At 39.6% G+C, this 27,002-nt stretch overlaps 1 protein-coding gene across 3 annotated transcripts in view; it reads left to right on the top strand.

Moving 5' to 3' along the window:
* The window catches only part of SSBP2 (single stranded DNA binding protein 2), a 217,034-nt gene that overhangs the window by 35,512 nt on the left and 154,520 nt on the right, over window positions 1-27,002 (top strand). For all 3 annotated transcript variants that reach the window (XM_076362395.1, XM_076362396.1, XM_076362394.1), the window contains exons 2-4: window positions 16,995-17,067; window positions 23,313-23,374; window positions 25,063-25,147. In XM_076362395.1, coding sequence (XP_076218510.1) covers window positions 16,995-17,067; window positions 23,313-23,374; window positions 25,063-25,147 — 220 coding nt within the window. The remainder of the gene's footprint in view (window positions 1-16,994; window positions 17,068-23,312; window positions 23,375-25,062; window positions 25,148-27,002) is intronic.

Genomic DNA, 27,002 nt, shown 5'->3' with positions numbered 1-27,002 from the left:
GACAGATGGAGCCCGAAGTCATGGACTAAATGAACTCACCGAACATTTTAGAGGGATGGCCCACAGACGAAGGGAATGATATCTGTGTGTGTGTGTGTGTGTGTGTATATATATATATATATAAAAAGGGGTGGTGATTAATGAAAATGTACTGGAAAATATGAGACTTGAGCATGACGCAGATGGTATAGAATAAGGGGTGGATATTGTCCTGGTTTCGGCAGGGATAGAGTTAATTTCTTTTCTAGTAGCTGGTACAGTGTTTTGGATTTAGGATGAGAACAAAGTTGATAATGCACCGATGTTTTAGTTGTTGCTAGGTAATGCTTACACTAGCCAAGGACTTTTCAGCTTCCCATGTTCTACCGACTGAGAAGGCTGGAGGTGCACAAGAAGCTGGGAGGGGGCACAGCCAAACTGGCCAAAGGGACATTCCATACCATGTGACATCATGCTCCGTACATAAACTGGGGAAAGCTGGCCGGGGGGGCCGCTGCTCGGGGACTGGCTGGGCATCGGTCGGCGGGTGGTGAGCAACTGTACTGTGCATCACTTGCTTTGTGTATTATTATTATTATTATTATCATCATATTATTATTATCATTTTATTTCAATTATTAAACTGTTTTTATCTCAACCCACGAGTTTTTCTAACTTGTGCTCTTCCAATTCTCTCCTCCATCCCACCGGGTGGGGGGGAGTGAGCGAGCGGCTGCGTGGTGCTTAGTTGCCGACTGAAGTTAAACCACGACAATACAGGACCCAGGATAACAAACCGAAAATAAGGTGGACTATTTTTGTATGTCAGGTGGAAGATCACTTTGTGCAGGGGTTGGTTTCTTCTATGTGCTGCTGAATCTTACTGAAATTTAAGGGTGGAAAAGAGGCAATTTTGTTGTTAGCCACACTCTCATGTGACTTGTGGTAACTTCTCATCCAAACAATGAAGATTTTTGCAAACAGTCTGTTTTGTAACCATGATTCGGCTATCATTCTACCATGAAAATATAGTGATTTGTAAGCCCACTGATTTAAACCATTTTTAGTGAGAACTGAATTTTTTTTTTAATTTGAAGGCAACAGTTAATATAGAAACAGGAGAGTTCAGTAAAGAATCACAAGTCTTGTCTTTCTTTTCACGTTAATTCTATTCATTGCAAGTTTAATCCAATTTTCGCTCATCGTTTTCACAGTTATTCAGAAACTTGAATTAACATTTATTTGGAAAAAGCATATACATGCTGAAAGAGAGTATAGTTTGATGCATAATCCTAATTTATCATTTAAAAGTGTTGTTTAACAAAATTATAGTTTCATAAGAATTTGATCATTATGCATTGTTAAACTGAAGTGGTTGTGTCTGAAAAATTCTGATGTGTTCAGCCTTTTCCGTGTATAAAACATGAAACAAGGAAGCACAAATTGATTTATTTATATGAGCTGGTAAAAAGAAATATGTAGTTTGGTGGAAAGAGTAAAGAATCTCATTAGCTTTTTTTCATCAGCTGGTACTTGAAGCAACTTGTACAATATCTTTGGAGGAGTCTTAAAGCCCCCCCCCCGGGTAGTACTAACACTTCATCACAACTTAGTGGAGATAATGCTGGTAGACTGAAGAAGACACAGTCATAAAAAAAAGTAAGCCTCTTTTCCCTTGCTTCTGCAGGTAGGAGTCTTGTTTAGGATGGCAGACCTCTTGCTGTCTACTGTTTGTAACTCTCATATACTGAGCAGACTACTGCTTCTTACATTGGAATCTGCTCGTAAGAGTTTCAAGAGTAAATCAAGATTCATTTCTTTTTTCCTGGTACCAACCAGAGAAAATGAAGAAAGGATGATGAAGGTAATAAATGAAGCATGGAATAGCAGCGTAACTATTGCAGTGTGTGTGTGTGTAGCTTTGTGGCTTGAGATCAGATCTATTTAATACCATATAAATAAGTCAATTTCAAATAGTGTATAAACAGCCTCTTAAATATAAATATTTGCTGAATATTAATATTCATATTTAACTGAGAGATTAAAAACATGTGAAAGTTGTGTCTTTTTAATCAACTTCCTGTGTTCTCAAGCAGTTTGATCAGAATTCTTTAAAATGTCACTGAGAAGAAATTAAAAATGCTGCTCAGGCAGTAGTTTGAACTTGAGCAATAGGCAAAGTAGTGTTTATATTTAATAAAACATTTTTGAGTATGTTTTGAAGGTTAATTTTGGGGGTTTTTGCGCTATTATTACAGAGGATGTTTAGGTAAAATGCCTTATCACTGGTCATATTTTGGAAAATGTTTTCTGAAACTCTCCTTAGAAAAACTACCTCCATGCCTAAAGCTCTTGCATGAAGCTCACCAGTATTTTTAATTTGTAAGCCTTTGAGTCCATTAAGACAACTTCACTATCTTTTTCCTTTTGCTCACAAACTGACAGTTTTAAGTACTTCTTTGCTATGCTTGGTATGCCACTGATGGTAGTCCCCAAGGGTATTAGTGATTTGAATTCTGCTCCCATAGCTGGGGTCAGGTGTGGACTCATTCGGCTATATTAATAGGTGTGCAGTGTTGGGGCGCATCAGCTTATTGAAGCATGAGCCTTGATGCTAACTTTTGGAAGCTTAAATTGTTTGGCTGCCAAGAACCCATCTGGTTTTTTTTCCTTCCCCCTCCCCCCTTCTTTTTTTCCTTACCCGCCCCCCACCCTCCTTTTTTTCCTTCCGCCAGCTCCTGGCATCTTAAAACCTGTCCATGGCCTGTTGAAGTCTCCCATTTGACTGTTTACTGTTCTGCAGCAGTTGCATCTTGGCAATATGACATTGGTTTACATTCTGTATTTCCTGACTTGCCTACCTATGAAGTATCAAGGAAGTTAACTTAAAAATGGAATCCAGTATGGATTATAGTACTCTAGTAATACCTACTTAGAAAACTGAGAAAATAGACTTTTCTATTTTCCAGTGTAAGCCAAATGTAAGATAACCTTTTCTGAATTGTATATGTACTGTACAGAAACACATTTGTAATTGGTAATAGCAAAACAGCCAGTCTGAATTGTGTCCCCACATGGTAGAATTGCAGTCTTTTTGATGCTTATGTCCTTTAAATTTTGATTTAGAAATAGGAAGTGCTCAGCCAGAGATTGTACAAGAAGCGTTTTGCTTATTTTCCCTGTTTTCATTATGAAGAAATGCAGTACTATATCATTTATTCCACCAACCATCAGCTGTCAGTATGGAATCAAATACTTCTCATCCTTTTGTACAGTATCTGGTTTCTTCCTCTCAAAGACCAGCAAATAGAAGCAATTTGGAGAGTTAGCATTAAAATTTTCTGGACTGCTAGTCAAACATTTGGTAGTATATCTTCACAACTACAGGATTTTATTGTTGCTGGTTTGTTGTTGGGGTTTGGTTTTGTTTTTGTTTTTTGTGGAGCAACTGTTTGTTAGCCAGATTTTCAAATATCTTCCTTCTGCTGATGAAATTCTTTCTGTTTGGAAAGTATTCTCACTATAAAAAATTGTGGGAGGATATTGAAACTAGTATTTTTTTTACGACCTGCATTTCAAAAGAAAGTATTTCCAGTAACTTCCAGTTTGGAGTCTAAGCAAATTATCTGTAAGGTTGTAAAATACATATATTTGGGTAGTAGGCTATCCCCTGGGCAGTTTGAAAGAGGACTCAAAGCTCAGAAAACTTGTCATGCATGAACTGTAGCTTGCAGCTGGGTGCTTGAGCTTATCTGGAGTTGTAGCTGAGTGGAAATGCTGAGTAAGCTGGGGGTCTTGGCTAATCCTTCTTGGCTGTGATCCAGTTTGGGGAGCAGCAAGAGAATACCTCCAGCTGTCTACTCAGCACGTCTCTATCAGCCAAGGGGACAAATAGCAGGCAAATGTTTAAAACCTTCTAGCAGGTTAGCCAGATGTGTGAGAATTCAGCAGACAGGTGTGATAGGGCTGGCAGCCATATGGCAGTTGGTAGGCCTGAAAACATCAAATTGTGTGCAATTGACCCATGGGTGAAAATTGCAGTGATTTGAGGAGGAATATTGTGCATGAAGTTTTGCAGGATCAATTTATGTGTGCTGAGAATTTCTGCACATGTACTTACACTTATACCTGTGCATATAAAGGCTATCGTTTGGTTGGCATAGTTGCTGTTGGTTTGTTTTTCTTTTTTAGAGAAATGCCTTGAGTTCTTCCACCTCAATTCCCTGTGCAGAACTTCTCGCCCAACATGAGTAGCAATCTCAAAGCCAGTGGGTGATTGTTCCCAGGGACCAGGATCATAGCTGCCTGTCTTGGAAGGGAAACTTTATGGTTCTGGCAGATGGTTAGTTGTCATCTACTGGACCCCAAAGTTTAGAACGGTGAAACTAATAGCATACCCTTGAAAATTGCTTTTTCTGGTGGCCTCAGCTGTCTGATGTTGCCTGAGCCTGCGCCATTCAGCATTCATGACCTCTGCAGAGAAACTGGCTCAGAAGGAATGAAGGAACTGCATAAAAGTTCATGTCAAAGTTGACGTTGTGTCATCCTGCAGCTCTGGAATCGAAATGCATTCAAAGGCAATGGCCTAGCCCCCAAAATGATACAGGAAAGCCATTCTGAACTGGGGGAGGAGGGGTATAGGCTTTAGAAAAATCTTATTTTTTTCCCCTCACACCTGCATTGTCAAGGCATTCAGGAGTACAGGCTCCAGCTTTTGCAGAGCAGTGTCACTGGAGAAGTAATGAAGATACTGCTGACTCCATGCTGAGATCCAAATGGACCTCCTGGTACCAGCAGGTTGATCACAGCCTCTGCCAATGCTGCGGCCGCGCTGAGCACTAAAAGGGGCCTCATAGCTGCCATGTGTGGGGCATCGCAACATGCCCAGCCAGGACAGACACTGGATGCCTCTCTTGACAGAGGCCAGGATGATTTACGCTGAGATCAAGGTCTGCTTTCCCCATTTCTAGCAGTGCCGGTTCTTCTATCAGAGAAGGGATTTGGATTTTACTGAAGTAGAATTCACGTGATCCGTTCTTGAGAAACGGAGCCAATGTCCCGTTCATGGCTCATCTGGTCCAAAAAAGTGAAACTTTGCGGTGGTAAGGATTATTTCTGAGTGGTGTGTAAATCCCTGGGCCCTCCTTTTCTTTGCAAAAGACATGTACTAGACTTTCTTAAGTTCTTCCAAGTTCAGAAAATATTTTGGCTCATTTCTTAGCGCTTTTGAGGCAATGTGCTCCAGCCCTCTCCCCTGTAGTACAGCTCTCTTACTAAGCTGTTCTTTAACCTGTTGTTTCCTCCCACTGTGTGTATTCCTGTTGTTTTTAAGTATGGATGCTTTCTTCTGCTGTTTTGTGGAGGTAGAAACAAAGCATGCACCAAGACTTCAGACTTCCTACCTTCTCTTTGCTTTGCACACTTCTTTCATAGAATAGTGGAACTCCAGTTCTTTGGTGGTACAGGCTTTGTTTTTGCTGCCTAAGTAATGTCCTTGCTCATTGAAACTCATTTGGCACTTCAGCCTTTCTGCATTTGTTACCTGTATCGTTGTTTTGTTCCTTAACACTGTTATGTGCCTTTACTTTCTTTTTTGTTGTTGCATCTTTTTCTTGGATCAGTGAAGAATTTTTGATGCAGCCAGAGTAACCTCTTACTATTTCCCATCTGTCTTCCATTGATATTTGCCATTGAGCATTTTTAATATAGCCTGAATCACCTGATGTTTGTCTTGCACTTTTTTTCTTCAGGTTATGTGTTTTTTTGAAGAAACTCTTCCCACCAATTCCCTGAATTTGTTTGACTTCTGAAGTCTGTTAACTTTACTTTGATGCTTTCAGAACTTCCTCTCTCCAGAAGAAAATGCTATCATTTCATAATCAGTCATACAAATTACTTTCCACCATTACTTTTTAGATACTCAGGGAAATTCATCCTCAATTTTCTTATTCCATGTGATTCCCATAAGATTCATGAGGTGACTTGTTATTGCTTGTCTCTTCATCCTTGCTTTCTCCCCTTCCCTCTTGAGACTAATTCTCCGTTTCATGATTGATTGTGGCTCCTGGAAGTCTACTGTTTTATTCTTTTGTGATAATGTTCATTATTTCAGCTTGCCGTGGAGATAATCTGCCAGCCAGGACTATTAGTAATAGTCAGTCTTTGACTATTTGGCTCCAACAGGGAACTTGTGATGAAATTCAGAAAACATTCTGCTAGTAAGTCTGAGATGCATTTAATCTAAACGGGCCACTAAGCACAAGAAGTCTTTCCAAAACCTTGAACCTTTTACAGGAGGATAATTGGTGTGTGCTAGAAGCTGCCTGTTGTGGTTTAACCTCAGCCGGCAACTGAGCACCACACAGCCGCTCCCGCGCTCCCCGCGCCCCCGGTGGGATGGGGGAGAGAATCAGAAGAGTAAAAGTGAGAAAACTTGTGGGTTGAGATAAAAACAGTTCAATATTTATTATAATATCAACAACAACAACAACAACAACAATAATAATAATAATCATCATCATCATCATCCAAAGCAAGTGATGCACAATGCAATTGCTCACCACCCGCTGACCGATGCCCGGCCAGTCCCCAGGCAGCGGCCCCCCCGGCCAGCTTTCTCCCAGTTTATGTACTGAGCATGACGGCACATGGTATGGAATGTCCCTTTGGCCAGTTTGGCTGTGCCCCCTCCCAGCTTCTTGTGCACCTCCAGCCTTCTCAGTCGGTAGAGCATGGGAAGCTGAAAAGTCCTTGGCTAGTGTAAGCATTACCTAGCAACAACTAAAACATCGGTGCGTTATCAGTATTGTTCTCATCCTAAATCCAAAACACAGCACTATACCAGCTACTAGGAAGAAAATTAACTCTATCCCAGCTGAAACCAGGACACTGCCACAGCTGTGTGCCGTCCTCTGAACCCAAATCCTTCAGCTCTTTCTTAGTTATGGGTTGTCATACGGGTGTGCCAAAAGGCTGGGCAGGATCTGCTTGGTGGCTCTCCAAGTAGATGACTGGATTTGCATCTGTCACCAGTTGACTGCCCCATCAGCCTGCAGGTACACTGACACGTAAGCTGACATATTCCTACAGTAATGTGCAAGTTTGTGAAACCTGGAAGGGAGCTCTTCAGAGTGTCCTACCAACCTCCAAGTATGGAGTTTGTTCTTAACAGAGTTTAAAAACGTAACTAGAGCAGGCAGTGAGTGGGAAGGAGTGGTACAACCTTTATTTGACTAATTATGTGCAACTCGGTTTAACCATGATATGCTGTAAAAGAAGAAAAAAAAAATATTTGCCCAACATTAACTGTGACTCTTAAAAAGGAGATCAGCAGTGTGATCCTCCAGCCTGTCTGTGGTACCGGCCAGGGTCCTCCTGTTCACTTTTCCACTCTGCACTGTGACCAGTGAGATACTAATCTGCTGTTTCACCCTACAGCTTTGGAGAGAAGACTTTAGGTTTCAGTAGCAGTGATTCCTGGTAATCTTCAATGTTGTGGACCCACCCACCATATTTAATAAGATACTAAACCTATAATTCCTGAGAAGAGCTGGGAAAGCTACTGGCAAAAACATGGGTCCTTCTAGGAGCCAGATACTCAGAAATACTGTTTTCTTCATAGGAATGAAAATGAAGTTACGTTGTGCTTGCTTTGGGGGGCGCATAGACATTGCATGTCCAGTCAGTGCTGATCTGAGTCTTAACTTATCCTTGGGGAGCTGGCTGTATACATTCGTGCTTCCTCCTTCTTCTCTGTCTTCTTCTGGTGCAGCTGTAGATTGGGAGAAGTTCTTCCTGCTCCAGGGTTGGCAGTTGCTTTAGAAACAGCTGTAATATTTTAAGGTAGTATTACTCCACTGCTTGGAGCTATTACTACAACAGAGCCATGGTAACCCCTTGCTGGCAACCCCTTGCTGGCATTTGTGCAACGTAAGCTGTCATGGCTCCAGTTGTTGCTGAAGCTGATCAAAGGTGACCTGGCTGGCTTTGCACTGAAGCAGGCTAGAAGCACCTGCAGTTCTCAGTAGTGCATCTCACTGGGGGGAGGACAGATTCGCCCATCTAAAAGACCACTGTGAGCCGTTGAAGGTGGTAGCCTCTCAAGCTGTTGTACCTTGAGAAGGTGTCATCTGCCTGTGCCATAGGCAAGTAGTGCTGAAGCACCGGTTGTACAGCGGCAATGTTCTCAACAGCCTGTGCATGCTACCAAGGCATTGATTAGAAGAAGCCAGTCACTGTTTCTCTGTTGGTGTATAAATACAACTGTATTTTTTCTTCATACATGATTTTAAAACATTTCAGTCACTGGCAGATTTTGCAAATTAACTTTTCCTTTCAGTTTAGTGGGTGACAACTGGCAAATGGTGAGCAGTGAAAGCCGGTGTTTGCAGTGTCGTGGGTCAATGTCAGCCTTGGTTTCTGCTGATGCAGGATTTTAAAGCAACCTCCTGTCATATGTAACAAGTGTTTTAAGTCTATAAAGAAATGTCATATACTAGCTGCTCAGCTAGGTACCACCTACCAGTAACCCCGTGGCATGTGTATAGCTTTAAAGTTTGCATTTTGCTAAGGACTGTGTCTGTGCTTTGCTCTCTGCCAGTGACTCTCCTTATGATAGCTCCATGCTGCTAGCTCTGCTTACTTCCAGGGCAGGATGCATTGCATTAAACTCGTTAACTATAGCAAATTGTGTATCAGGGAAAAAATAACACGTAAAACACCATTACTATCCCATTGAAAGCAGCAGGGAAGACCAAGGTTAGCACCTTTATTATCAGGAAGAGGTGGAACTTCATGTAGTTTTATAAAAGTCTCAGCTTACACTTTAAAATGTGTTTTGTCATGTAACTATTTTTTTAACTGCCATTTAGCATATTTTATAGTTATGGTAAGTTGAATAGTTATATGGTTTAAGCCCAAGAAACTACTTAGAGGTTACCTTAAAAATGCATATATTTTCATAAAATGCCAAGTTTGAGATTCTAGCCAGGAGAGGGAATTGCAGGTATGGGCAGAGCTGTGTTGGCAGTCCAGGACTACCAAAATGAGCGCTCCTGCTTCTTGCTGCTCCTGTGTGGCTGCTCTGGCCCTTGGCAGGCTGATTCAGCTCACTCATCAAGTGGAAAACTGTTCACTTTTTTTGGTTGGGTTAATTTTCTAAGCCCTTAGCTGGGAAAGGGAGAAGAAACGAGAGAGTAGTGAGAAGAGGATGTTTTTGGCCCCCAGTGTCAGTGGGTGGTTGGATGAACTCAGCCTTCTTTTCTGTTTGTATGGGAAGGAATTGGGCTATTTCAGTGTAAATAGCTTGCCCTCAATGAGGAGAGGCAAAAAGGGCAAAGGCTACGTGAGCAGCAAACTGGCTTCACATTGGACAGCCCTGAGAATTACATGATAAAGGTGTTTTACTGCCTATGATCTCTGCAAGTCACCAGAGCATCCAAAGAGCTTGTCTTGCTTCCTCTGCTACAGCAAACTCATCCCTGATGACAAAAGATTTCCATCAGCATCAGTTTGGCCAGCCTGGAGTAAGCCTCCACATCTTGGCCCTCAGGTGCACGGGAGAAGGAAGGGGACGCAGTTTTTCAAGCTGCATAGAGAGCAAAGAACTGTCTGTAATATGACTTCAGGAATGGTATATCTAAATGATTTCGCTTTCTAGGCTGGTGACATTAGGTTGGGGGAGGCAAGAAGGTGGGAGAGAAGGCTGCAGAAACACGCAATCTGTTAAGCAGAGGTAAGTGGCACCTGAGCAAACTGGAGGCACAGAGCACTGGGAAGCTAAATAAACGCTGAAAATACAAAGCCAGTTAATTTCAGCATGTTTCACTCTTCATTTGCATCTGTCTTTTGCAAATGAAAATAAGGTAGTCTTATTTCTGAGGATTGCAGCTGGTGATGCATTTGAGATGTTCAACAGCTTTCACATAGGAATATTGCGGGAATAATGCTGTAGCTATAGTGGCCCAAGAGAGCTAGGTTTGTAGGAAGGTATGTTATTTTGTTACACAAGCAAATATAGCTGGAAAAATAGAGACAAACTTTCAGGTGCTTACTTCTTTCTTAACCATGGGCTAGGAAGCCTGTGAAATTCCACTGGAAAACTTTTTGAGGAATATATGTGCAAAAAGGACAAAGATTTTTATTTGAAACCTTAGTGGTCATAAAGAAAATCTACCTTTTGATAAAGTATTTGGAGATCAATGGAAATTATCCCATTCAAGATGGAGTCTACAGAAGAGTGTTTTAATTTTGCAGAACTTTGGATCTGTAGTAATTTCTACAAGCTGAGACCTGAGACAAAAATGACTATGAAATTCAACCAGACTCAGATGAAAGTAAAGTGGGGAACACTGTGCAGTGTGACATCTTAGCACAAACCAAGACATCCTTAGCAGATGATAATATGTAAAACCATGCAATTAAGTGCATGTGGGAAAGACTGCAGACACCACCACAGCATGTGTATATGATCTTTTTCAAAAGATGAATGGATACCAGATACCTATTCAATGTTTAGTTATATACTGGTGCACAAGTTAATGTGTTGCTGGAAATAGTTACACTAGCGCTTGACATCTACAGGAGGTTAAGTAGTAAAAACATGTGAAATGAGGATGCAAAAAGAATTTGTGAGTTGCAAGTGTATGGGTAAGCTGAAGAAAACCCTGCTGTTATTTCTAATAGCATTAGAGTGAAAGGACACTTACTAGGTTATAACTGTTTTTAACACTTGAAGCAGTATATATAATCAAGGGGAGGCTGACCAGAATTAACAAGGCGTATTTTCAGGACATCTTGCAAGCAGTCGAGTGGAAGAGAGGTAGAGGTGATGAGAGTACCTTTCCAGAATTATGGTAGGAGAAGGCTTTCCCTATCTGTAAAACCAGAATAAACAAGGAGGAAGATCAGCTTACTCAGAAAGTACTGTCAGCCTAAGAGAAGGCACTGAGGCAGCTGTTCATTATAGCAATGGGTATAAGCCCCAAATATTACCCCCCAGCTGCATACAAGGAGAATGTTTTGTGCTGTCTACAGAGGAAGAAGTAAGTGGATATGAATAATGTCAGATACATACACTTGATGCTGCCTGTGTTTGCAGGGCTGTGATAGGAGCTCTCAGAAAAGGCAGTGCACGTAGCCAAACGAACACTGAGTATCTCCTTTGGGACATACTGTTTCCTCAGACCAGTGTTTGGGTTTCGTTTTAATACCCAGGTGTTTCTAAGAAAACTGATCACATTGTTGATAGGATACAGAGCACTAACATTAACATAGATCATGTTTTGAGCTGGAAAAAAACCAGTAGACTGGCATGATTAGAGGCTCTTGAAAAGAGCAGTCTGCTGGCCTCAAGCTAAACAAACCAAAATGTAAATTATGTGTAGGTGAAACAGCATGCCCGAGAGAGCTTTTGCGCTAGGGGTGTGTGTGCAGGTAGATCACTGTAATGTTGAGGCCATTCTTAACGTACCTGCCTAAGCAAATGAAAAAGCATAACTAAATTCTTGGGTATAGCTCGAGTTTGATGAGAGAGAGAGAGAGAGAGAGGAAAATGATTGCCAGTATGATCAAATAGGGGAGGAAGAGTGGTTTGGCATACATGTCTGTTAAAAATATGAAACTTTCTAAAAAAAAAAGAAAATTGTTTGCCATTGTTAGTTGAAACTTGCCAAAACCAGCTTGCCATCAAAGAGCTTTCACAGCAGTTTTAAAAGTACTGGATTGATGGATTCAAGAAAATTTGTTCAAGAAACCCCAAATTCGAGATGTTTTTAGCTGTTGTATTCTATTTAAAATACAGATTCAGTGCTACTTTCTCTTATTTCAGAGAATGAGGTTTATATTTTGGATATTAAATGAGTGAGATTCCTAGGAGTCTCTGGACTTGAAGTCTATATACCTTTTTGGAAACAAAAAAAAGCTGCTTCTCTGTATAGGTCAGAGTAGTGATTTTGGAATATTGCAAGTCTGCTGAAACACAGAGAGGAACATTTAAGATCTTTTCTGTGGAGCTACTTTTAAATGTTGCTGTTGCTCAGCTGCTTCACCCTTCTTCACACAAACTAAAAATTATGAATTTATATTGATTTACTAGTTTTCATTGTGCTTTTAATTACTGTTTAAAAACCAAAAGTTACACGGATGGTGTTTCGTATGCGGAACTTTCCATATATGAATATTTTTAAAAAATTAAGTCTTAACAATCAAAAAATGCTAGATCTATCTTGGTGACGCTCAGATCCGGAACATTCCCATTATAGATACCCCTTTTTTTTTTTTTTTTCCACATCCAGCATCAGATGTTAACAGCATAATGTCTATTGCTGGCAGCGGAGGTGGTAGCATCTAGGGACATTTCTGTGATGGACAGTCATTCACTATCGTAGATTTTGGGCAAAGAGGCAGCAGTTGCTTATCACAGTGGTAAGCTGACTGTCAGTGCTGCAGAAGGCAGGTACAGTACCTGAACCATGCTTTGACATACTGCCAAAGCTGGCGAGCTGCATGCTCTTACTCCATCACATTGATTTTATAACTTTTTTGATAATGGTTATACACCACTGTACCCTCAGTTAAATTACATACATTTTTAGTTATGACATGTGGCTAATAAAACAATGAAAGCAACGGCATGAAGCTGTGTGTAATAGTTGCGTGCTTCTGGCAGGTTTACTGGGCAGCTTTCAAGAGGAAGCAGAAGCTAATTTATTGCAATTCCTTACTCTTCTAAGCCCAGCTTTTGAACTTCATGGAAAAATGTGGCCATTCTCCTTTTGTTCTTTGTCTCCTTAGACATAATGATAAACCAAAGTCAGTGCTTGAAGTTGAGTCTTAGATTGAGAGGCAGAAACTTTCTCGGTACACATCTTCTTATGGAATGAAACAAAGATACTACTGTTTTACCTTTTGTGGACAAATTATTTCCTGAAAGACTTCGTGATAATAACTTGAGCCCTTCTTCTGTAGGCATATGTTCATCTAAGCAGCCAGTTAAGTACCGTACCTATAGTCAATGAAGCTTGCTGGAGCGGTTCAGGGAGCGTGACTGAGAGCACCTAAGTTAGATACCAAAACCAGATAAGGTGAACATCTTCCGTGCTGCTTTTAGGTTTTCACTGACTTTTATGGGAAGTTAGGTGTTGTGTTAACCTTCTGACTTGGAATTGGGGGAGTTTACCACCTAGTTTTCATCAATGGACGTACTGCTGCAAGGGTTTGGTTGTAAGTTCTCATTAAGCTAATTGCATCTTCCCACCTTAACATGTAAGAACGTCATTTCCACAGCACAGTTAGGGTGATTACTGTTTATTTCCTGGTAATATTCTGATAACTGGTTGACTGGAACTGATTAAATGGTTCTTCTCTTTGGAGTTTAGTAGGTACTTGTAGGATGTATGAATGCCTTGTTCAATTAGAGCAGCAACTTCAGGCAAAACACACCAGCTTAGCAAAATGAGCACTGTAGCAGTAAGAGCTAGATAGTAACCTTTTTTTTCTTTTTTTTTTTTTTTTTTTAAATAGAGTGAATGTATGATCAGGCCATAGATTAATGTGTAATCTAATTGTCTTGGCAGGGAGGGGGGACTCTGACCTATGGCATGTCTTTAACAAAAATTACTTCAGCATTGTCACAAATTGATTGGTAATACTTTTTCCTCACATTACTCATGGGATGTCAACAACTATGCAAATATGGAAATTTAACATATGTTTCCTTGCTGCTTTTACACAGTTTCTCACACCAGTTTAATGAGTAAAAACTGTCTTTTTAAAACGCTACTTCAAACCCAAGTCCTTTGGTGTTGAAGACCATCTCACTATTATTTTCTTAGTCTTCTGCTCAGATGTTAAATAGTTTATTCATTTGTTAATTTTACACACTTGGACTGTAGCCATTTTTATCTTATTCTGGTCTTATGCTGTAGTTAAAGTTTGTATATCTGGTAATCTTCCTTGTTACACAGTGTTGCATCTTTGTTGGGTTTCTTTGCTGTCTTACCTCAGAGCATCAGTTTCCATTGATCTTTTTGCTGCAACTAACACAGTAAAACATTAGTATCTTTCTTTTGATCTCTGTGGTAAATGCATTTATTTCTGAATGAAGCGGTAATGTTGTTAACTTTTGTAAAGACCTCCTGACAGCATAATAACTAGGGATGGACCAGTGATTTAGATCTAATAAGACCCAATCAGGTTATTTTGTGTTGTGCCTTCTGTCTCACATCTGTTTGTGGAAGGTGGTCCCGTCTTTCCTGTCACAGGAGCCAGGCAGTCCCCTTGCCAGCGTGGTACCGCTCTTAATTTACCACAGGTGGATCAACTTGGACGCCTAAAACCTGGAATATTTATTCTTTTCCTGAAATCTGCTATGTTTACTCACCACACTTTATAAACACAGTTGTTTCACCATTTCATTTCACTGCTAGTATGTTTAGACCAAGATGTAATAATGCATGTGAAAGAGTTGGAGATGTTGTTATAGTTTTAATTAGGCTTAATTAGCACATTCCGTGTGTTTAAGTCAAAGTTTTAGGGTTGTCTTTTTTGCAGTGTTGAAATATCTTGGATTTTTTGGACCAGGGAAGATAGGCACAGGGTAGCGATGTTTACTTGTGCTGGAGCACAGCTGTGTGCGCCGTGTTTTGCAGGTAGACTCCGGGAGTCCTGAGATGAGACTCACAAATCTTTCTTGATACTAAAGTATTGCGCTGTCAATTTGGGTATCAAGGTGCAGTATTTGCTAAAGCTTTCAACAGATGGCAGACTTACAAAGGTGGTGTGCCTGCAATAAACTCCTGTGTTTTGTGCTGTTTCGCTTTCCTTTGAGGGGCAGAAAGGATATGATCACGCAAATCCTTTTATCTGGACTGCAGGCTTCATGTTTTGATAAGAACAAAAAAGGGAATCTCGGAAGACAAATGAGATGCTTTAAAGCGTTACTGGGTATTCAGGTCATCTTGGCTGTTGTAGAAAATGCTTCCTCTCTGCCTATTACATCTTTCTTAGATCTTATATTTTGTCTACAACCATTTATTGCTTAAAAATTAATTAAGTCAACAAGATTTTTTTTCTTTTTTTTTGACGGATGCAGTTGTGCTTTTGGGGTGAGAGACTAGAGAATACATGATGCTCTCTTTCTCCATAGTACTTACAGCAGCATATTACTGTGTCCTCTCTGAGCTGCTTCGTAGTTGAGCACTGGATCATACTGTGCTCCATTAGAAGAACCAAGTACTTTCTGCTTAGCACACTGAGCTCTGTTATTTGTTGATATGGCACAATACAAACTAATAAATAACTGTTTTGTAAAGTACTGGAATTAAAAAGTGGATACGACCCTTCTCAAGGTTCAAACTAAAACCAATCAAATATCAATTTAACTTTTTTTTATTTGAGGAATAAAGTACATTTTTGCTTTTGAAGTTAGAGAGAGAGTAAAGTAGTGCATGTATTTCATGTACAAAGTATAAACAACTAATGAAAACAATTTTTATGGAATGCCTTTCCTGGATTTTAAAATTTCACACTTAATAGGTTACTGCAATAATTACTACTCTGTCAGTGCCATGATGACAGTTATCTAACACTGCATAACGTTTTGAGCAGTAACAGGAAAATAGATATTCTCTACCTCTCTATTTTGTTGAGTTAAACTACATGTTTTTGAATATGAATAGTAAAATGTTTCAAATAAGAATAGTGGTGTATCATGAAGTGCATGCAAATATATTTTACTTCTTAAAAACAGATCTGCTAGCAAATTTAAAAGACGCGCAGCCCTCCTCTCCTCTCCTCTCCTCTCCTCTCCTCTCCTCTCCTCTCCTCTCCTCTCCTCTCCTCTCCTCTCCTCTCCTCTCCTCTCCTCTCCTCTCCTCTCCTCTCCTCTCCTCTCCTCTCCTCTCCTCTCCTCTCCTCTCCTCTCCTCTCCTCTCCTCTCCTCTCCTCTCCTCTCCTCTCCTCTCCTCTCCTCTCCTCTCCTCTCCTCTCCTCTCCTCTCCTCTCCTCTCCTCTCCTCTCCTCTCCTCTCCTCTCCTCCTGAAATGTTTTACAGACAATTTCCAAGCATTATTATTAAATCATTCTTTTAAACGAGATTTCATTTTGAAAGACTTGAAACATGCAGACAGACGGGAGCCTCTCTGTAGAGTCAGCTGAGGAATAGGAAGTGTTACTTCTTTGGTTTTCTACTTCAAATCTAGCCTACATAGCCCATATCAATAGAAATTGGTTATTGTTACAGCTCCCCTGTTCTTGGGTTGCTGAACAGGGCTTCCCAGCCCAAGTTGTGGTGGGTAGTCACTCAGGGAATGAGTCCTCTTTCTGCAGTGAGATCCTTATTCCAGCTCTCTGTACGAGATGTGCCTGGGTGCTGAAGGTCACTTTTGGGAGGCTCCTTCAGGAGCTGTGAGAGTCATTTGTAGCTCTGTTGACATCAGAGCTCCTAGATGCACAGGTCTGAATGAATCTAAAACTGTGCACTTTGCTTGAGAGATATGGTTGTACTGCATACCGTGGATGGATGCTGAGATTACTTTTCCTGATGCAGCCCAAAGTTTGCACGTTCTTTGAATGAACACGGGCTATTGTTCAGGTGTGCTAACAGCTTGACACATTCCACATGTGAAAAAATTTGATCTGGAAAAATAATCGGTGTTGCTGTACACATATATCGTATTTACAGTAAGCATGGTATAGAGTGGGTAAATAGAGAGCAGCAGTAGGTCAGTTGTTAGCTCACTGGGCACTTGTCCAAATATTATTAAAAATGTTGACATTAAATAGTTTGGGGATTTAATAATATTTAATTAACTACTATTTAAACACCTCAGCTCAGCTTGACCTACATGTCTAGTTAAAAAGTTCTGGTATAGATAATAGATTTGACATGTTCAGTATATAGTGGTTTGTGAGAGGCAATAGAGTGCTCTTCAAACTTCTGATAATCCCTTGTTTCTAAAGAAGAGGAAGAAACAAATTCACAATACTAAATATTGTCCTTTCTGTTTATTTTTCAGATTAGCACTGTACGTATATGAATATCTGCTCCATGTAGGAGCACAGAAATCAGCCCAGACGTTTTTATCAGAGGTATGTTTCCCCATCCTTTTTTTCCTTACACAACTTTCCGGTGTGTGCAAGTGAAATAAATACATGTTCATCTAGAGTAAACAGCAGTGACAACCTTGAATTTCTGTTTACATTGATCAGCATAGATTTCTGATTCTGCAGAAGGCAGTTTGCCATGTCATTTAACATGCCTTTGCATAACTATTTTTGCTGTGATTTGTTATCCCCGTTCTGTGATTTGCTGCTACATTGGGGAAAGATTCATCTATTTTCTCTAATAAATGTGCATGTCAGAGAATGCATTGACGGTACTCTTTGATGACCACCTAACTTATTGTTGATATCTCCAGTTGTGAATCATGTACCCTTCCAAAATACACAGCAGTCATGTATTTTACATCCTACTATCATACACTTGCAGTTCTCATTCTCTTAAGCACTGCTGACGTCTCTGTGTATTCTTACCATGCTTCTTACCACTTAACTTCTTTTCATCTGGCGAATCAATTATGGCTGCAACCATGTAGGTCCTGTTTCTTAAATACTTTCAACTGCTAATGGAATTTTTACCTTTACACAATAGCTACTATTTTTCACAGTCTTTCAAAGACTTTGTATACAACTTTTGAAGACTGGAGTAAATTATGTCTCCTTAGCTTTTTACATTTACTCTCGCATACAAAAATACCTGTATGCCAAGCATATTGAGGTCTTTTGGATTTATTATTGTTTTTAATCTTTCTTTGACAAGAACATTTAAGATAATAGTTGAATAGTGAGCAGAAGTGAGGAAAAATAGGCAAGATGTTGTACTAGGAAAATTTGCTGCTTCAACCAATACTCCTCCAAAAGCTAATAAAATTACTATACTGGTGATGACATTTTGGAGGTGGGAGAGGGGAGGGTGAGAACCCGGAGCATTGTTTGTGGTGTTTATAGGAAATTCATGTAGCAGAGATAAGGAAAAGGGGTAGAATTGTGGTAGTATCAGTTTATGTTTATAATAAACTATGTTTTTGACAATTGTTTTTTCTCTTTGGTAAAGCAATGGAAAAATAAGAGACAAAATAATGGAGAGTATCATCTTGGCTTTCCCAAAACAGCTGTCATTTGTAAACAATACACTGTGCAAGATTCATTTTGCTCATTTTGGTTTTATGATATATTTGCAAAATGAGCAGTTGGCAGAAGTATAACTGGTATGTCATTTGGATTTCTAGAAAACATTCAATACAGTGTCTTGAAACTTAGCTTTTAAAACTAATTCAGTCTTGGGTTATAGAGAAACTCTCAGGTCTGAATGACTGTAATATGAGTATATATGTCAAATCTTTCAAATTAAGACTAATACTAGCCAAAAGACAGTAAACACGGGGCAGGGACAAATAATGCATAGAGTTGATATGGGGTGTCAGATTTCACACAAAGCTGTGCGTTTATTTGCCTCATTCATTAGCAATGCAGAAGGGTAAATATTATGCTGACAATACTTGTGAATGGTTGTATGTTGGAACCAGAGGCAGTTACCGCTGTGTTGTGGTTTAACCCGGCAGGCAGCTAAACACCACACAGCCATTTGCTCACTCCCGCCCTGACCAGTGGGATGGGGGAGAGAATCGGGAAGAAAAAAGTAAAATTCGTGGGTTAAGGTAAAGACAGTTTAATAGGACAGAAAAGGAAGGGAAAATAATAATAATAATAATAATAATAATGATGATGATGATGATGATGATGATAAAAGAATATACAAAATAAGTGATGCACAATGCAATTGCTCACCACCTGCCAACTGATGCCCAGCCAGTCCCCAAGCAGCGGTCACCACCCCCCAGCCAGCTCCCCCCAGTTTATGTACTGAGCATGACATCACATGGTATGGAATGTCCCTTTGGCCAGTTTGGGTCAGCTGTCCTGGCTGTGCCCCCTCCCAGCTTCTTGTGCACCTTCAGCCTTCTCAGTCGGTAGAGCATGGGAAGCTGAAAAGTCCTTGACTAGTGTAAGCACTGCTCAGCAACAACTAAAACATCAGTGTGTTATCAACATTGTTCTCACCCTAAATCCAAAACACAGCACTGTACCAGCTACTAGGAAGGAAATTAACTCCATCCCAGCCAAAACCAGGACACACTGATACGGAGAAAGCTGGAAAAAATTTTATTTGGGCGAACAGGTTCAGATTGAGAAAACTGTGCACTAATATGGCTTCAAGAAAATAAACTAAAATGCACGAGTTAAATGGCAAGTGGTAAAAGCAGCAGAAAAAAAATGGTAGTTGATTGTGTGGTAGACAGGTCTTAACATTGTAATGCCCATTCAGTCCTGGGCTGTAAACCATAAATAGCTCTACCCCAACTCTGTACCCCATGTGAGTCAGCTGTTTTTGTTAGAGAGTGAGTATTGGCATATGGAATCAAAACAAGAGAACATCAGTTGAGAGAAGCACAAAAAAAGTCTTGTAGCGAATTTATGATGTAATGAAAGTTATGATTTTCCATGTGTTTTTGTCTTTTTCTGGCTCATGGCTGTTGAGAAGCAACTGCCCTGTTGCTGCGAGCTTGTTGTGAGAGTACTTCAGGTGTAGGAGACACCCAGGTGGCATAGGAGGAAGTTTGTATTGGTTTGGTCCCTCCTTAAAAAGCATGGCTTTTTGGGCTCAATGCCCTCTCTGCTCTGGCAGTCTGCACCTGCCAGAATAGTTTGGGTGGATTTTGTTAAAGATGAGATAGTTCAGAGTAGCTCTAAAATTGAACGTTGGGGCGTAAAAGAAGTAAGTGTACAGAGATTGTCTGAGCTATACAGCGGTCAGTAGTATCTATATATGTATAAATGACAAAGGTTAAGAGCCCTTCCTTAAATATCTACCAGGAAACGTGGCTAAGAGTAATGGAAGAAAATTAAGAAAAGGAAAATTTAAGTTGGATATCATGGAATCCATTCTGCTACTAGATAACTTAGAGACGGTTGTCCTAAACATTCCTGTATTTTTGTAATGCTTTGTGTCTAGTTTAAATTTCATAGAACTGATCCACAAGTCAGAGGGCTGGAGAACCTGTCCTATGAGGACAGACTGAAGGAGTGAGGTCTTTTCTCCCTTGGGAAGAGAAGGTTCAGGGGGGACCTCATCACAGTGTTCCAGTACTTAAAGGGTGGCTACAAAGAGGACACAGGCTCTCCCTTCATAAGGGGCCACATGGAGACGACAAGGGGCAACAGGTACAAGTTGCACAGGGAGGGGTTTCAACTTGATACGGGAAAGAATTTTTTTTTTTTTTTACAGTGAGAACAATCATTCACTGGAACAACCTCCTCAGGGATGTGGTAGAGTCCCCATCACTGGAGGTTTTCAAGACGCAACTGGACAGGGTGCTAGGTAATCTCATCTAGGCTCCCTTTCCCACAAAGGGCTGTACCAGATGGTCTTTCAAGGTCCCTTCCAACCTGAGCTGTTCTGTGATTCTATGATTCTATGAGTCAGTAAGGTCTAGAAGTCCTCTGCTGATCTTTCAGTTAGAAGGTGAACTGTGTTTTGTGGTCCTTGTGGAGTACAGCCATCAAAGCTTTGTTGCCTTCATCTCTAAAACATAGGACCTCAAGCTCAGCTAGCACTTTCCTGTATCTCTTGACAGTAGAGACCTCTTCAGTTTGTTGGCTATAACTCTTGTATCTCGATCTGCAAATTTACTTCCTTTCAGGAGACATAGCATGAAGTACTGGCTTGAAGTAACTCAGCAGCTGTTTCATACCAATTCATCATACAATTGGCAAAATGGCAAGGGGCTAGCACAACTAGCTTTCATCTAAACTGTGTCATTGCTTATGAGGGCTGAATAGAGCTAATTCAGATGGGGTACACACATTTTTGAAACAGAAGAAGCTGTTCTGCTCCAGAATCTTTCCTTTGGTGTCCCAGCTGTTATGTTTTCCTTGAAGAGCTGATCCTTATCCCACGTATTTTCTATCCATGAAGTTAGGTTCTAGCCTTGGAGGAATAATTCCCATTAGCTTGGCTGGACCAGGAAGGTGGGCATTTCCCAGTTAATCAATCACCGGTTATGAGCTTAATCGATACAGTTGACAATGAGGGTATTTTTCTAAAACTAATAATTTTTTAGAAATCTTTTTAAGTCTCTGTGATCAGACAGACTGACATCTGCCATGTGAGACAGAAGTATGTATTTTTTGAAAAATAAACCAAAACCCCTTCAAACAAGCCTCAAACTTCCACATTCCCTTCAGGCTCCTTCTCTGAATAAATTTCTCAAGATGAAATATGTCCTGTTAAAAAGGACCAGTGTAAGACTTGTGAATTGGGTAATTTCCTCATGAATACTGCTTGGGCATAGTGAGGGCTTTCTACACAGACATAATTTTTACTCTTAACTGAATGATTTTTCAACTTCAGGAACAATTTTTTGTTTTGGTTGTACGTTGCATCTCCTCATTACGCTGCTTTTGAAACTTCTCAGAAGTACTGTGTTCGTCTGGTGTAATTCCTGGTGATTAACAGAAGTCCTTCCAAGCCATTCCCAGTGCACGTGAGGAGCAGTCATGCCTCAGAGGAGTGTATTTGAAGAGTGTGTAATACCTTTGTAGTAGCTTTGGCTTTTATTTATATTTTTCATTTTTATTAATATTTTTATCTGCCAGCGCTTAAGCAGGAGCTTTTTAAAAGATTTTTTTTTATATACTAACTACTGTTACGTGGTGGTGGTGGGGTTAAGTGCCATGCAGTTGGTTCATTCTGCCAGCTTTACCAGCAAAAGTGATAGTGCCTCAAGGTTACCTTTTAAAAATAATTTTTAAATAGCAAAATTATTTTTGAATAGTTGTATTCAAATAATATATCAAAATTAAACTAGGTTACTTCGTATGAGTGCAAAGAACATTTTTAGGTGTACCAACTACATATTCTTCTGCAAGCTATTGACAGAACTTGTATGTGTTTAAATTTCTTAAGAATTGGATGTGGAAATCACGTTGGAGTTGAGAATCAAAGTTTTAGTCTCTTTCGGACAATGCCAGCTTTACCAGTGCCTCTTGCATTATGAACACTGTGTCTACCTTTTATAGTAAGCTTTTATGTACTTTTATAGATATATATCTTTAAATACCTTTCATATTAAGGCTGTTTAAGCATTTCATTAAAATAATCCTCTTATTAATAGTCTGCCATTACTTCTATCTCTAGAGCAGAATATGGTTTGTGTTTGAATAATTTTTTTTAACAAAATTGGACAGGAAATAATGCTATGTGTAGTTGTAACTGGAGGAATTTGGAATGCGTGCAACACTCTAGTTTCATCCAGTTTTAACATGAGATATTCTTCTGTACAGTGTTTTGTGGATTTCTGCAGGACCTCCAGTTATTTGCAATAGAGCTTCTTCAGCAGTTACACGGGCTTTATTGTAGTCCGAACTATTTAATTTTGTAGTTAAGGACAAACTCATGACTACGGCATTAATAAAATGGTTGTGTGATCCTAGTTAAGATGCAACATTTGGGAAGTATTGCAGAGAGACAGGACGTTGTCACCATGCATTATGTTGTCTAATGGGTTCACTGATCAACAAGAAAAGTGTGGAGTCAAGGGTAAGAGTTCTTTTAAACTGCATTTCCTTTGACAACAGTGTTAAGCAAACCAGGCTTCCTAGGTGGGAAAGAAGTCATAGCCAATATAGCTCTGTTCAGGAGAGCTTGCCAGCGCAGACAAACCAAGCCAAACTAGCTTTCTATTTTCACTGAGTGGTGGGAAATTGGGTTATAACTCTGGTGCTGCTCGTATTTGCCACATTACCTCTAACAGTAAAGCACTCTGTGAGTATAAAACACTGGCTTACTTTGGATGCGGAGGGAAGACTGCCACCTGCTGAATCAGTAACATTAATTCCGTGTCTTCTATGTTTTCCTTAGTGCAAATTGGAAAATCTTTTAGACCATTTTAAGGGTACTTTTTAAACCTTTTTTTTTTCAGTCATGCATTTTTGACCTTAAAATAATGCATGTTTCAGTGGTGGAGTGATACAAAATACATTGTTAATAAAATTCTATTCAGAATCTAAAATAAAAAAAAAATTCTAAAATATGCTTTCCTAGAATAAGAAAAGTAAGTAAGTAATATGGCCATCCAGACTGATGATGATAAAGCCTTTCTTAACTACAAAATCTTTTCTTCTTTCTCTTTTTGCTCTCTGCCTGAATTATGTAATGCGTTTTAGTCACAATGATCACAGAAATGTACACCTCTCTTTTTATTGTTTTGTTTTAGATAAGATGGGAAAAAAACATCACACTGGGGGAGCCCCCAGGATTCTTGCATTCCTGGTGGTGGTAAGTATCAATTTTCTTTTCCTCTGATTTTTAGAATATGTCAATTGCTAGTTCCAGCAGCTGGAGGTAAGAAATTCAGGTGAACATTGTAAAAGGAATGTGAAGATGAGGATCAAGAACCATTTTCTTGTTAAGGAATGAAAGAACAGAAATTTAGATATAGAAAAAGATACAGATATTAGATACAGGAAAAGACATATTGCATAGTGCCTTGATAAGAAAGCATCTTTGAAAGAAGGTGGTCTGCATTTCTTCACCACCTTCCAGTAAATTGTGCATTTGAGAGATCATTCTACATATCCTAAATAATTACATTTGAAACAAACGGTATATTCAGAGATTCTGCATATAGAGGTGAGCTTCCTCAATCTTCAGTGCACATTCTAGTCATGGGTATAGCATATGAAAGTAATTAGCTGAATCCAGGCTACCAGCCTTTTTGAGAGGCAGCGTGCATTAGCATGGGCTTGGTGCTGCAGTGTCTGCATTTGCACAGTTTCTCTCAACTCAGAATACGGGTAGACATGGGGTTGGCCTGTAATTTTTTTATGCATGATACCATTTGCTTATATATACTGCTGTGCAGGGACACGTGTGTGTGTGTAGAATTCCCAAGGAGAAAAGAGTGCTCATAGTCACTGCTATTTAGCCATGGTATTTATTAGTTGTCACATGATTTGAATATATCCAATATGCCTCCGTTTGAAAGAATACAAAATACAGAGAATACGTCCAACTGACAAGAGTAGAAGAATTTACAAGTTTGAAATTGGTCCCATTTGAACACAAAAACCCAAGTGATTCGTACAGCTGCGCGGAAGGTTGTGTATTCTTCACTGACCTTTCCTTCATAGCTTTTAGCTATGTGATGGAAGCCTGGCAAGGAGAACATGTTCCTTGTATCTCTGATGTCTGCATTATCCTTAATTTTGATCGTCTGCAGCAGAGTGCTCAAATTTTCCACAATTCCGTATTATGGTGCTGGACTAAGTTACAGAGGGTTAAGTCTAAAACAATAAAGAAACACTATGAAACACTAATAAATTTTATTCTTTTAATTTTTCTAACATACACATAATTTCATTCCAGAAACTTTGTGTTCGAACTGATTTTTGCATAACTCTATCTGAAGGGGATTGGGGAGGAAGACCGATGGGAGTACCATAATTTCCTTTCACTCTTTATAACCCAAGAACATACCCATCTATTTCCGACTCTTGTCCATACACCTGTTTCTCTGGGAACTTTTGTTTAAAGCATGGTATTGGACGTTGGAAGAACTCCCAGTTTTCTCCCCAGTTTCTTGCCTTTCTATGTTACTACAAATCTGTCCCTTCCTGTGCTTTGTGGAAGTTAATTGCAGCAGTTGCCAGAGGGATGAGGTTAAATGCAGAGCTTCAGTAATATGCATTATACCCTTAAACCTTAGACTAGCTTCTTCGTCTATGCTACAGTGATATTAAAGGAATACAGCACTGCTTGCCTCGGAGAATCAGATAGCAGGATTGGATTCTTCAGAGATGTTTTACAAAGCTAAATTTTTTCATAGAGGTAAGGGTTTTCATCCCTTGGTGAGGAAGTGATATGTCTATTTCTCTATATATTCATGTGTCGTGTGCGTACACCATAAAACCTACACGAGTATTAAAATGATTTTCTCACCATCTCTCTAACTTCTTAACTTGCAGTGTATTTTGGGATCTCTACTGTGCAGCTCCAGAAAGACGAGAAACATGTGAACATTCAAGTGAAGCAAAAGCCTTTCATGACTATGTAAGTTTTGTGTGTCTTTACCACGCTTTCATTAATTGTATGTATAAAGGTGATAGAGAAATATTTCTACACTACAGTGGCTCAAAAATGCAGGTGTCCATCACATATAAGTAACTCTTAGTTTTCTGGGGATGCCTTAGAATTAGGATTTCCTAATTCTGTGATTACCCAGCACCATATGGAAAACTCCTGGAAGCCATCTCAGAGATCGAAGTGCTGTCCCATGTTTTAATGCAGAATGAAGAATGTCCTTCTATCCGCCTCCCCCCCCCCTCCCCCGAACACATCAGGCTGGTCACAAAGGCGCAGGGCAGATGGAAGCACAGATACGTCCTGTCCAAATATCCGTATTCTGTAAGTGCTAAAGAAAGGCTGTTCAGTAGATGGAATTGATGACCTGGCTTCTGTCAGGACCATACTGACTTAAAGTGTGATTGTTATTCAGGTATTTTTGTATGCTGAAGTAGGTATTTTTCATCAGCATAATAAACACTTCAGCATCATAGAACAAGTTAAATGCAAAATCATCTGGTCCAAGAGAACGGGAGGAATAAAGGGCAAAAGTATTATGCCAATTTTGATGCCTTTGAGACTTAGTTCAAAACACAGCAGGGAGTTCGGTGGTGTTTTGCCTGCAAGGACTAAAACCAATAATAATAAAAAATAAAAAATTTCTAGAAACTAGGGTCCAAAACATTGCAACAGTTTCATTCCATTTTCTCCATTCTCATAATGTAAATTGAGCTCTCCAGAAATGTGGAACTGCATTCCAGAGTTAGAATGGAATTTGAATTCCTTCTACTATGTCAGCTCCTCTCCATCTGGTGATTTCATTTTTACTGACAAAATCCTTAGGAGGCTGACCACTCTGAGTTTATCGTTCCTTTGAGCTGTTGATGTAGTCTAAAGAGGGAGTATATCTCTCTTAAGATACAATTCTGAAACCTCTTTCCTTGAGTGTTTTCCAGGTCTGTCTAATTACTGCAGAAAAATATTTCTACAGATAAAATTAAAATTAGACTGCCATAGCCCAATGTCTTATAAACACAAATTTGGAAAAACAGAAATGAATCAGTTAAGTGACCATTTTCCATTTTCTGTTGTCATAATCTGATGATGGCTCGGCGTCCTACAGTATGTGAGCTAATGGTGATCTTGCCTTATTTGTAGTTAACAATGACTGAGGTTGTAAATGCACCATCAACACAGTTAGAACTGTTCAGCCTATTTTACTTACAGACCAATGCCACTTTAATACCCTGTTCTTGGTGGTTGGATTATGAGGCTAACTGGTAACAGAGCTTGGACAATTTTGCACAGTCATGTCTGGGCTACTTTGATGACTAGTCAGAATTAATGAAAAAAAAAGTCTCAGAGAGAGGAACAAGTTATAAGGAAGTTTTCCACCCACACAGATGTTAAAGACAACCAACTTGGTAAAGCATATTCCTCAAGTTAAAAATGAAGTACAGTTGCTGCAATCTTTTTTACCTGTTCTGTTTTAAATATACAATTGTTGGAAAAATACAGTATTTCACTGTTGTTTTGAATCCTTGTTATTAGAGCAAGGTTTAATTTTCCCTGCTGAAGGAGAAATAGTTTTACAGGAATAGTTTAGGACTGCAGGGAATGACATTAGTGAATTAAATTTGTGGAGATCAGAATCCACAGTACAACAGTTGACTTCAGTGGGGGACATTGTGCTCCCAAAATACAATGTGTATAACAAAAGCCAAAAATCTGAAACCTGTAAATGTTGTTGTGAGATATAATTTTGAAACAGAATGATCAGTGAGAGGAAATTTTCAATGAAAAAGTACTTGGAAATCTAAAAAGGCGTGGATTCCACAATTCT

Source organism: Aptenodytes patagonicus, chromosome Z (genome assembly GCF_965638725.1).
Source record: "Aptenodytes patagonicus chromosome Z, bAptPat1.pri.cur, whole genome shotgun sequence".
NCBI lineage: Eukaryota > Metazoa > Chordata > Aves > Sphenisciformes > Spheniscidae > Aptenodytes > Aptenodytes patagonicus.
The sequence above is the reverse complement of the archived record's forward strand: the minus strand, read 5'-3'. Positions and strand labels throughout refer to the sequence as shown.